Source organism: Stegostoma tigrinum, chromosome 3 (genome assembly GCF_030684315.1).
Source record: "Stegostoma tigrinum isolate sSteTig4 chromosome 3, sSteTig4.hap1, whole genome shotgun sequence".
Lineage (NCBI taxonomy): Eukaryota > Metazoa > Chordata > Chondrichthyes > Orectolobiformes > Stegostomatidae > Stegostoma > Stegostoma tigrinum.
Window position 1 is genome coordinate 94631230 of NC_081356.1, and position 12913 is coordinate 94644142.

The window sequence follows — 12913 nt, forward strand, 5'->3', positions numbered from 1 at the left end:
AAATTCTCACATTGTTTGGGAATATTTTTATGTCATTTAAATGAAATATTTTAAAACTAAATAATGCAGCTCAGTAACCAATGTGGCTTTAATCATTACTCAGAAGACAGAAACATGTCAACAACAATAACAACTTTCATCTTCTTGACAAAAGTCCCAAAATAGTTCATTAAGGTATTGTTTCATGAAAAAAAACTGAAAAGGAACAATTGGGAGGGAAAGCAGATGAGCCAAATGTCATGTTCATCTACAATTAGGATGAGATTTGTGGAAGTTCAGACTCGTCTGCCAGACATCATATTCATCTCATTCTATAATTATGTACCTTCAATAGACTAGATTTTGCTGTCAAAATAACGGTGAGGTGCTTTCAACAACTTGCCATGCAAAATATTTTAAAACTTAATTGCAAGGCAAAACTTAACAAATGCCAGATGCCATTATCTACCCTGCTTATTAATTGTAATTATTACCAATAATTTTGCACTTTAATTCTGCTTTATAGCATGTATATAAAATGCCTGAGCAGAGTGGACATAAACAGAAGAACATACCAAGTTAAAGAGGGACATATACCAGTATCTGGCCCCAAACTCAAAAAGAAATTGTCATCATAGAAATTGTTTTTTATAGAGAGAGCAACCAGATGAATTTTAAAAAGTGCAGAACACCACCTAAACTGAAAAGAGAAGTGAAAACATAATTTAATGGCATTATTCTTTTGAGACAAAGACTGACATTGCTCATTTTTAGGCAAAACTTTCCCAAAATATACTGTATGATATTAAAACAATTAAATAAATAACTTTGTTGTCAAAACAGGAAGACTCAGTTATCATGTAACTTTTGGTCCCTCAGAGTATTCATATTCAAATGATATTTTGCCTTGATACAATTTTATTAAAATTTCAAAGCTAAAATTTCTTATTGCTGCAGAATATCAGTGACAATTACGTTATTTGTCTAAGTGGAACATGTCATTATCTATAATGTCACGTCAAAAAAAGACAATGTTTTCCTTCCTACTTAAGGAACATTGTGATTTCATTTAACTGTGATACAATTGTTACTTTGCATATGCTGCAATAGCTGGTTATCTCTTAAACAATGGATGGAATTCATTGCCCCACAGAAGCATGCAGGGAGACAAGGGTGCCCTAAAATAGAGTGAAAATCTCAAGATGGAGAGCCTATCGTCTTCTCCACTCCCCCGGCTATGGCTGGGGTTAGACGTTTATCATGCCTGGAAGCAGATTTAATGCCGTTAAGTGGTAGGTGGTTGGTGATGGAGGGAGTATGTGAAAGAAGAGGACACACCATCTGATAAGCTTTCAGGTGTTGACAGGCAGCTGGGATCAGTCCTGTTCAAATATTTGGTGCTGAATGCAAGATCTCGCTGGTGATGAGATCCAGTCCCTACAGGACTTGAAACTGACTCTCCTTTTCTCATACCTAAGGCTGTGCTGGTAAAGAAGATCTGCTGGCCTCTGACTAGCAGGAAGCAAAAGTGGAAAACTCCCCTGTATTGTTCTGCAAACTAACCTTGATCAGGTAGATACTTGATGTCTTAAAATAAATTGCATGACGGTTTCTGGGAATGGCCCAGGCAGCATTGCGACCAAATCTCCAGCCTTCCACCGTGATCATTAAACCTAGCTTGGTATCTGAATTTAGAATATGGTAAGTATTCTCCTTTCATATGCAAGAACCTCAGCATGCAACTCAACTTTCCAATCGTGAATGATTACAATATACCTTCCTTAAGCAATTTTTTTTTGAACCACACAACCAGTCTATAGACAGTCTCATTTACTGTGCTCTGTGATCTGAGCAATTTAAACAGTTTTCCAGAAAGTGATTTAAAAAAAACACCTGATGTTGCCCAGGCTGGTATAATTTGTCAAGGGTTGTGCGGAACTACAGGAACACAGCACAATCTTCCTAATTTGCTACATATGTCCCTCTTCAAAAATAAGTCTCTGTACTATTACGTAATCTTATACATGAGAAAGTAACGTAATTGTTGGCACCAGACACATTTTTGCTTTTGACATCATTTGTTTTGGATTGGTGTTTTACACCAGTGAAGGGTCAATTCTGCCATGCCTGTTGAGCTATCTCTGGAAGGTCTGAGGTGGCAATGGGAAGGACTTGCTGCCACATTCCCAAGCCCACTATTTTAGCCAATTTGATTTCAGGCACAGGATGGCCCCAAGTAAGTGAGGGTCTAATTGAAATAACAAACATGCATCTTGATTTAGTCATGGAGACATGCAGACCGTTTTGATCACGGGCAAAGCTGTATCACAGTGTGGGGCTTGCCAGCAGAATTTCAGTGACATCAAGCATCTTGACCACAGGAGGTTTTAGTTGAGATGGTGTTTGAAAATCTTTTTAAGCGTATCTTCTTATTCTACCCACATTAAGAGACTTTTGGCCATTCTCCAGGCTGAGATTGCTTCCTCCCCATAACTGAACTCCCTGTTTTCCCCTTTTAAACCTGTCTTACATTACCAGGCCACAAAAGCCTACATTAATGAGGTCAGACATAACATTTCCTGCCTCCACAATCAGATGATATTAGGTAGGGGTAGGGTGGATGTCCTTCTCCCCTTAAATCATCCCCTCCCCTCTGGTTACAATACCCACACCAAGTTAACATCATGAGGTGGATGTTTGCAGAATCAGGAACAATTAGTGGACCTTTAAAAATGTGGAACGCAGTTGCAGAAGATTTTCCTCACTTTCCAACATATCCAGTTGTTGCTGGTAGGTGAAATTCTGCCTGAAGGCAAGTCTGATCTACAATATTGTGGTCTCTACCATGGTTAGGGCAAAGAGAAGATTATGAATCCTTGGCAGCAAGAATAGAGATCGAACCCTATATTTTTGGCACAAATGTGACCCAACAACAATCACTCAGCTAAATTCCAAAACAGTCTATTGAAGCATACTGTTTTACATGAATGTTATATTTTGCAGCTTTGGATAGTGATGGTAGAGGCTCTGATTTTGTTCCATTAAATTGCGAACCAGAAATCTCTTCCACTGTTACTGCTTGATATTGGCATATGTTTAAAGGGCTTACAAGGTGATGCGCAACCTGTTTGATCATATATTGGCCATGCGCTTGAGTGAAACTTGAACTGGCATTCCTTGCTCACAAGCATCTGACATTTAGGTGGGAAATCTGAATTCAGCAGGATTATTTGAACTCATTGCTGATTAGAAACAAAAGTAGCATCTGGTCATCCAGTTTCAATAGAGTTTTGTGTTAACAATTCCCCAAGAGTTAGCTTTGTCATTGTGAATGTATGGCTGAATTTCAAAAGTTAATTACCTCAACTTGATATTCAAATTCACTGTTTGACACTATTGCAAGATTATCTGTCATTGATGTGTTTATTGGACAGATATTACATTCTTTTTATTAGAGACTAACCACTTGAAGAAATTTGCAAGTTAAAGTGGATTTTATGAATACATTGGTGATTTGTTTCTTTAAAATAGATTTATTCATATTTCTTCAGGGCCTAATCTATGTTTCTGACTATGAGAGGCATAGATAGAGTTGATAGCCAGAGACTATTTCCCAGGGCAGAAATGGCTAGCACGAGGGGTCATAGTTTTAAGCTGGTTGGTGGAAAGTATAGAGGGGATGTCAGAGGCAGGTTCTTTACGCAGAGAGTTGTGAGAGCATGGAATGCGTTGCCAGCAGCAGTTGTGGAAGCAAGGTCATTGGGGTCATTTAAGAGACTGCTGGACATGCATATGGTCACAGAAATTTGAGGGTGCATACATGAGGATCAATGGTTGGCACAACATTGTGGGCTGAAGGGCCTGTTCTGTGCTGTACTGTTCTATGTTCTATGTTCTATGTTCTAACCACCTCACTTCCTTTCACTTTGGAGATATACGCGATAATGAGTGAGCCAGTGAAACTGGAATGCTTTGTATAGGTTGTTACTTCCCCAGAACAACTGCCCACTGGTTCCACCATCACCTCTTTCTGGAAGTTCTGCCCCTTTGATCTGCAAAACAAAATCCCCTGCAAGTGAAAGACCTGTGAAAATGCTATTGAATTTTGGCCCCATATGTTTTATCTTGCTTTCTAGTCAAAGATGTCCTGTTTTTACATAAATTGGTTTCTTTTTTATCAACAGGGACAGATGCAAGAATCTGTGAACTGAATGAAGTGAGGAGCGAGAAGAAGGTCTGATACTGAGAAAACGGAAGTGAGTTGAGGTCAAAGGTACAGGTTAAAGGTGAGGAGAGAAGAGAAACAGCAAAGATGGGGAGGAAAAAGATTCAAATCACGCGGATTGTGGATGAACGAAACAGACAGGTGAGGCTCAACTATAGATAACAGTTCTTAATAGGTCATTAGACTGAATCTGCGTGGAGCCTGTTACAATTTGGGTTCTTTCTATGTTGCTTTGACTTTGTAGAACAACCACATTTTTATTGATCATTAACAATTGGCAATGATATTGTAAACAACTTTCCATGCCCAAAGTACATTGAAGTGTTGGCTTTAACTTTACATTTTCAATTACCTAAAGTATATATTGATATTTATCATTGCTGGCGCAAAAAATGTAATAGGTTGCCACTGAACTGGTTACGAGAATTGATACTGTTCAAAATAGTGCCTTATCTCAGTTTCTGAGATGTGCATCTCAAGTATATATCTTGAATATGTTTGTATGGACTAAACAAAATAAATATTTTTTGATTGCATAATGAATTTACCTAAGCAATAACTTTTATTCTAAGTAAGGATATCGCCAGTAATATTTTATGCCAATGCACATGAAAGTCTTCAGAACATATTAAAAATCGTAAAGCTGTTCAATTTTCTGGCATCCTTCGATTAGATTGCATTGGAAAAAGTTAGATTATATTAGTTTTAACATGCTGTAATTGTTTTTGTGCATACCAGAGTAAATCAGAAGGAGTAGACAATCAAACTACTCTCCAACCAGTCTTTTATGTTTATTGAAATCCTTTTATTCCATTTATATTTTGATTTACTTGATCTCTCTGATGCTACAATTTTTATCTCTATATCCTTAAGAACATTGTTTTGAAAGAAACCAATCAAAGCACAAATTTCATTTCCATGTGCTCAACGATTCACACTGTTGGATTAATAAAGCAACACTTTTTCTATTGGGATTGAACAGCTCTGCAGGAAAAATTATGTTTAAAGATCAAACCAACCTAGTATTTATGATGGATACATTCTATGTTTTTCCCTGTAGGCTGGTTATTGCTTGCAGCCAAGTCAGAAAGCAATAATGCTGCCATTTTCTAGCTACCTCCTTGCTTTCTTTAAATAGTTTACAGTTTGAAGCTGAAATGGCAGTCTTTAATGTTTGTTTATAAATTATTAGTTCTTTCCAAGCCAATTCTGTGCACGAATTTTCGAGTTCAAGGTATATCTACTAAAAGGTTATAGTGAGAAGAATTGGTAATTATTTCGATACTTTCCACATGTCCCTGTCAATGTAATAGCCATTAGGTATCCACATGCAAATTGCACATAAAAATGGTATTTTGGAATACGGGAGCTGTAGTTTATTTAAATATCACAATGATTTAGCATTTGATGGAATTCATTTTTATTGGTACTAAATTCTAGAGAAAATGCAAACACAAAGAGCAAATACATATTTTTAGATAATGATCAAACAACTTTGGAAGTTCTTACCTTTAATTGATGGTGTTGTCTCAATTTCATCTCATTCAAATAACAATGAACTGTTCATTACTTAGTTTGTAAGGTGTGGGAGTTATACCTGCCACACACAAACAATCCTGTTCTTCAGAACTGAAAAGTTTAAAAACAAAATCAGTTGAAGGAATGGATAGCTTATAGAGTCAGCATAGTATCCACAACTTGACTTCAAATCCAACCTAATCTACTGAGGGGAAACTCCAGTCTACCTGTTACAAAGATCATTTGTAAAAATGTATTTGGTCAACCTCAGTTCGGAGAATTATACCATTATGCATATTTTCATTTCTCTGTGAACTATTCATAAGATCTCATTGTCCTCAATTCTGTATTAATTGGTAATCTGTCTCAACAAGTCACATGGATAATTCATGCAGAAATTCATCTTAGCATCATGATCTACTGTGGAGATACTATGAATGAAAATTGTTGGGTGAAGGTAAAAAAGCTTTATTTCGAAATAGTTTGCACAGTGCATCAATTCACATGCTTGATTGTGGGTAGTGGGCCATTATTGATCAACTCCATTCCATTTATCAGCAGTCCCAAAAAAAACCACAAAAATTGATGTTTTCATCTTTGTATGATGTGAACTTGACAATTTTCAGCCACGATTTCAGCAGCACTTTACGCAGCATGAACAAAGCCTGGATTTTCTTTTTCTACTGTGCCATTTTTAACAATTTGGCCTCTTTGAATGTGATTGTTTAAAAATTCTTAAAAATGCTGCAGTTCTAATAGAGACAGTAATGATTTAGTCTGAAGTCTTCACACCAAGTCTACTGACTCAGTTTCTTAGGAACCCTGAATAAATTTATGTTTCCAAAAACAGCCACTGGTTGGATGCAGAGAGTCTAACACAGCCCAGGAATGATCTAAAAGTAAAAGCTAACTCTAGCTAAGTTCCCATTTCTATCTATTCTCTATGTTCTTCTTGTTGTCTTTTTACTGTTGCACTCCAGGCTTGCATCTGCACTCCGGTTGTCATCCCTTTGGCTCTCATTTGGAATAAACAGCATTATTAGAGAATGGGATTGCATTTTTTCCCTATATTCTTTCTGGATGTTACCAGCAAAACCCACATTTTTTTTTGTCTACAGAATTTTCTTCGAACTGAATAGCTTCTGGAGAGAGAGAAAATCGGAATTACAGACCATTTTAGCCTAACAACAGTACTGGGGAAAATGTTAGAGTGTATTGTAAAAGAAGTGATAACAGAACATTTGGAAAGTTTTAATGAGATTAGAGAAAGCCAGCATGGGTTTATGAAAGGCAAATCATGTTGAACAAATCTACTAGAGTTTTTAGAGCATGTAAGTAGTAGAATAAATAAGGGAGAACCTGTCAATATGGTGTATTTGGCTTTTCAGAAGGCCTTTGATAAGGTCCCTCAAAGAAGTTAGTGAACAAAATTATAGTACATAGAATAGTGAAGAACATAGTGGCATTGGTTGACTGACACAAAACTTGGACTGGAAATAAATGGACCATTTTCTAAGTTGCAGGCAATGATTACCAGTATCCCACAAGGATCAATACTCAAGCTCCAGTTATTCATGATATATATCATAGGCATGGAAATGGGAACCAAATGCAACATTTCCATTTTTTGCTGATAGCCCATAACTGAGTGCGGTTGTGAGGAGGATGGCAAGGAGGCTGTAAGATGATCTAGATAAGCTGAGTGAGTGGTCAAACACATGGCAAATGCATTACAACATGGCTAAATGAAATTATATGCTTCAATGTAAAAAATAAGAAAGAGTATTATTTAAATGGTGGTATATGGAAAAGTATGGATGTACAAAGGATGTCCTTGCACAATGAAATCTGGCATCGAACTAGGCACCAGAAAAGACAACAGCAGAAACAGCCCTGTTGACCTTGCAAAGTCCTCCTCACTAACATCTAGGGGTTAGTGCCAAAATTGGGAGAGCTGTCTCACAGACTAGTTATCAACAGCCTGACATAGTCATACTCAGAGAATCATACCATACAAACAATGCCCCAGACACCCCCCACATCATCCCTGGATATGTCCTATCCCACTGGCAGGGCAGACCCAGCAGAGGTGGTAGCATTGTGGTATACAGTCAGGAGAGTGTCGCTCTAGGAGTCCTTGATATTGTCTCTGGACCCCAAGAAGTCTCATGGCTTCATGTTAAACACGGGCAAGGAAACCTCCTGCTGATTGCTACATAATCAGCTGATGAATCAGTACTTCTCCATGTTGAACACTTGGAGGAAGGACTGATGATGGCAAGGGCACAAAATGTACTCTGGGTGGGGGATTTCAATGTCCACCACCAAGAGCAACTCAGCGCTAGTGTGTAATCTGCAAGATGCACTGCAGAAATTCACAAAAAACCCTCAGACATCACCTTCCAAAGCCACAATCACTTCCACCTGGAAGGACAAGAGCCACAAACGTATAGGAACACCACCACCTTCAAGTTCCCCTCCAAGCTACTCACCATCCTGACCTGGAAATATATCGCCGTTACTTCACTGTCACTGGGTCAAAATCCTGGAATTCTTTCCCTAATGACATTGTGGGTCAACCTGCAGCTGGTGACTGCAGCAGTTCAAGAAGGCAGCTCACCACCATCTTCTCAAGGCAACTAGGATTGGGCAAGAAGTGTTGGTCAGCCAGCAACCCCCACATTCCACAAATGAATAAAAAAAATCAAAGTAGACAGGTAGGTTCAGTAAGCAATTAGAAAGACAATTGGTATATTGGCCGACATTGCAAAAGGATTTGAGTTCCAAAGTAGGGGTGTCTTACTATAGTTATACGAGGGCTTGGTGAGACTGCATTCGGAGGACTGCATACAGCTTTGGTCTCCTAACCTGAGATGAATATACTTGCCATAGAGGGAGTGCAGTGAAAATTCACCAGGGATGTCTGGACTGCCCCATTGAGAAGAAAATGGCTTGACTGGATGTGTTCCTTAGTGTTGAGAAGGATGAAAGGATTTTTGATTGAAATGTATAAAATATAAGCAGGGCTAGACAGACCAAATGCAGGGAGCATGGTTTCTAGAACCAGATGATACAGTCTCAAGAAATGGGGTATACTATTATGCCTCAGATGAGCAGACACTTCTTCGCTCAAAGGGTTGCAAGCCATGGAATTCTGTACCACAGAATGTTCTGGAGGTCAAATCGCTGAATTTATTCAAGAAATATATTGATACATTTTCATATTTTTAATGATATCAAGAGGCACAGCAGGAATATAACATTGAGATAGAGGATCAGCTATGATTCTGTTGAATGTCAGAGCAGGCTTGCAAATGACCTCCTCCTGCTTTTAGTTTATGATTTAAAGGCTAATGGTATAGCACTGAACACAAGTGTTACTTATTTTAACCTATTTGAAGAGTTAGGGACTATTAATATTAAAATTAGCCGATCTACTAAGATCTGACCTGCTTTGCTTGCTGACCTGGTAACTGGAGATGAACACACACTGTTTCCAAATTTCCCCAGGATGTAAAAGAAGTATGTCAGCATATACATGAGATCCAGGAGGAATGAAAGATTAGATTGGATCCTGAAACACCTGGTCATCATCCAGAAGAAAAGCCAGAAGAAAAATCTGTGGGGCATGAGATGACAGCTCCACTTCCACCTGCTCCACACACAGCTCGATAATTTGCTTGGGCTGAAAATGGCATGAAAGTTTTCCTCTTAGAACTTATGCAGCTCTGCCACGATCCAGAAAGTCTGACTTACTCCGGTGCAAAATCATTGTGGAGACAAAATTGGGACCAATGCGGATATGCAGGACATTCAAAAAGGGCTGATTGATCATTAAAACAAAAATCATTTCTCAGCTAGGAGAGTTGAGAAATCTGGCAATCTTTGATTCTATGTGCTATAGTCAGATTTAATGTGCACAAAGAAGAATTTTGGAATATTCAATAAAATTGAAAGTGTGGCAAATGGTGAGGCTAGTTTGTTTCACCTGCAATAGGACATAGGCTGGCGGAATGAGAACGTTTGGGGAGGTTGGAATTAAATACAGTTTAGCGGAAGGAACAAGGAGAGACACTGTAAACTTAATGGCACAATTTAAAGAGTTTGCAGGAACAGAAGAATGTGATGAGCCAAATGGCTGCCTCCTTTGCTGTAAATGACTCTTATTCTATTAGAATTTTTGAAGGATAATAAAATTGTAGAACATAATGAGAGTAAATGTTTAATTAATTAGAGCATAAAATACAGGAATAAAATACAGGAATAAGGATGTTTTGTTGGACTTGTATATGGCTTTGATTAGACCTCAGCTAGTGTGTACAGTCTAGGTGCCAAATTTTAGGAAAGGTGTGAATGCAGTGGAGGAGATGTAGAAGATCTTTGCAACAATGTTCCAGGGACATGAAGCTTCATTTATGGGTATAGATTTGAAAAGTTCAAAAGTTTGAAAACTTTCTTTGGAGAGGAGAAGGCTGACAGCAGGTTAGATAGAACTTTTCAAAATAACGAGTCTAGACAAAATAGGGGGTGGGAGGTGGGGGTGGTGGGGGGGCGGTGGTGGGTGGGGCGCAGTTTTGAAGTGATTTGCAAAAGAAGCAAATGTGAAGTGAGAAAGCAAGTGGGCCAGGCAGCAAATAGTCTGGGTTTAGAATGTACTGCCTGGAAGTTCAGCTGAGGCATTCAAGAGGGCATTAAGTGATTACTTAAATAAAGAGAACTTGAAGAGTTATGGATTAAAGCGCATGAGTTTGGCTCGAAACTAAAATGCTCAGCCTGTGCAGACACAATGAGCCGAAAGGCTTTCTCTTGCACTGTGATAATTCTGATTAAATATTTTAGCAGAAGCTTTGAAAATAAATTTTAAAAACAAAATCGTATACATGATAAATGAATGCTGAACAGGACATAACATATGCTTAAAATGATTACAAGACGGTATTTTGAGAGTGTCTGATGGGGACAAGAAGACTAAAACACGGGTTGAATTTTCCAGGCAGTACCACTGGACTGTTTCATATGGATGTCCAAGAGGAAAGACCTGAAAACAGTTGGAATTTGAATATGCTGATTTCCTACCTTAGTTAAGAATTTCTGCTAGGCATTGTAAGGAGTGTGAGAGGAATGATCTCTTTATGCCAGAATTCAAACCATCAATAAACCAAGCCCAATGAGAGAGGCTATTTTTCTCTGTAAAATCAAGCTGTAGGGATTGGAGGTGGTCCACATCATTTTATGACTAGCTGTCTTGCACAGAGGTGGTAAAAGGTAAAGTCTGACAAGTCACATACCAGCAATGGATGTTAGAGGCGCGAATTCTAGCAGCAAGGGGCACAGAAGCAACTTTGATCGTGGAGGCACGAGAACTCTTTTTGTTCTGAAATTGTGACAATTCTGTGCCTTTCTCAGACCCTGTAAACTGTGGAGGGTCCAACACTGGAGGGCACCAGCAAGTGCAATTCAGGCATTTTTCAGAGGATTATAATCCACACAGCTTCAGGGCCGAGTCTGTTTATAACATTCATCTCAGCCATGAGATTCCATCCTTGAAGTCACTTCTTAGTGTCTTTTATCATTTATACCAGACAATGTTTCCACTTTTTTGGCAGGATGCTGTGCTATTTTTGTCAGTTTTAGTGCAAACTACAAGTATGTTCCATGAACTTGATGCTAGATGCAGTTCACACAGGGTTCAACGTCCATAGTTCTTCTAGTGCAATTACACTATCACCCTGGCAGGTGTTCATTGGAAATGTCAGAAACTGGGATGTAATCCAGATATATCCTACCTTTATTCTTCCAACATGTCCAGTAATTGAGATAACAAGGTATAGAGCTGGATGAACACAGAAGGCCAAGTAGCATCAGAGGAGCAGGAGGGCTGATGTTTTGGGTCAAGACCCTTCTTCAGAAATCTAGACCTAAAACGTCAGCTTTCCTGCTCCTCTGATGCTGCTTGGCCTGCTGTGTTCATCCAGCTCGACACCTTGTTATCTCAGGTTCTCCAGCATCGGCAGCTCCTACTACTTCCTGTCCAATAACTGGCTGAGGTCAACTGTACTGCGTAGTGATTAGTAAATTTGGGATATCACCTGTGAGTTTACCACCTGACCCTTCAAAGTACCACATTTCTAAGGGAGTAATACCTAATTTTCCTGGCATAGCGTGCTGCTGTTTACTGCCTCTGCAGCAGGCTCACAATCTTGTTGCTCGCCTACTTGCAAGGGCACCCACCAAGCTTAGGGACTTCCCTTGGACTTTGTTGTGACTATGGACTCCAACGGATGCAATGTGGCACGTATGTCAGGAAGTGTGCTCACACCCAATAGTCTAATAATCATAAATTATTCAATGATTTTGGTACAATTGCCATAGATTAAGTGTGTTATACTTCACAATTGAATGTTGGAAAATATCAGCATTCCAGAAAATGGTTTCTGAAAATAGAATTTTCCTGAAAATTCAGATACCTTTCTTAATAAATTAACCGTAACAATACATATTTTGTGATAAATATGGGATATGCTCATAATTCCTATAAATAAAAATAAAATTCCAATTATAGTGCGCCCATACAAAGTAAACTATGTCTCCAAACATTTGTGCGCCCTGATTGAACCTTACCATTCTGGCTATTGGAATAATATAATTTTAAAAATTTACAAGTCATTTGCTTCTCTTGACCGTTGAGTTTTTATTTTAACTATTCAGTGTTTCTTGTTTCATATTTATGTGTGCACAGTGCCCCATGTTTTTAAATGATGTAATTTGTCCATGAGTGAATGCATTCCTAATCAATATGTTTCTAATTTCCTGCTGTGTTTTGTAAAGTCATTTGACCATACAGTTAGGTTCTGTTTGTTTCTTTATCTAGAATGAGAAAACAGATCCGCAGCTTCACTCCCAAGCCTTCAGCTGATTATGTCCCTACGTATCAACCCATGCTTTTAATCCACTTGAGAGAGCCAAAAGACATAGCTTCTAACCAACTCAGGAGCCCATTGACAAAATGTTTTTTCTAACCTTTAATTTATGGATGATTATGGCAAGATCTTACCCCTCCCAGTTTAGGAATCTCACATACGTGAGTTATTTTCCTCAAGAAGCTGCTCTTACCTTCTTTATGCTGTGATAACATTGATTTCCAAATTTCCACCCGATACCTTCTTAAAGAACAATAGACTCTTCACCAGA

At 38.5% G+C, this 12913-nt stretch overlaps 1 protein-coding gene across 12 annotated transcripts in view; it reads left to right on the forward strand.

The window, feature by feature from the left end:
- Nucleotides 1–12913, forward strand: part of mef2cb (myocyte enhancer factor 2cb) — a 301354-nt gene that overhangs the window by 155418 nt on the left and 133023 nt on the right. For all 12 annotated transcript variants that reach the window (XM_059644758.1, XM_059644757.1, XM_048526644.2 and 9 more), the window contains one exon: nt 4164–4345. In XM_059644758.1, coding sequence (XP_059500741.1) covers nt 4292–4345 — 54 coding nt within the window. In that variant the 5' untranslated portion in view covers nt 4164–4291. The remainder of the gene's footprint in view (nt 1–4163; nt 4346–12913) is intronic.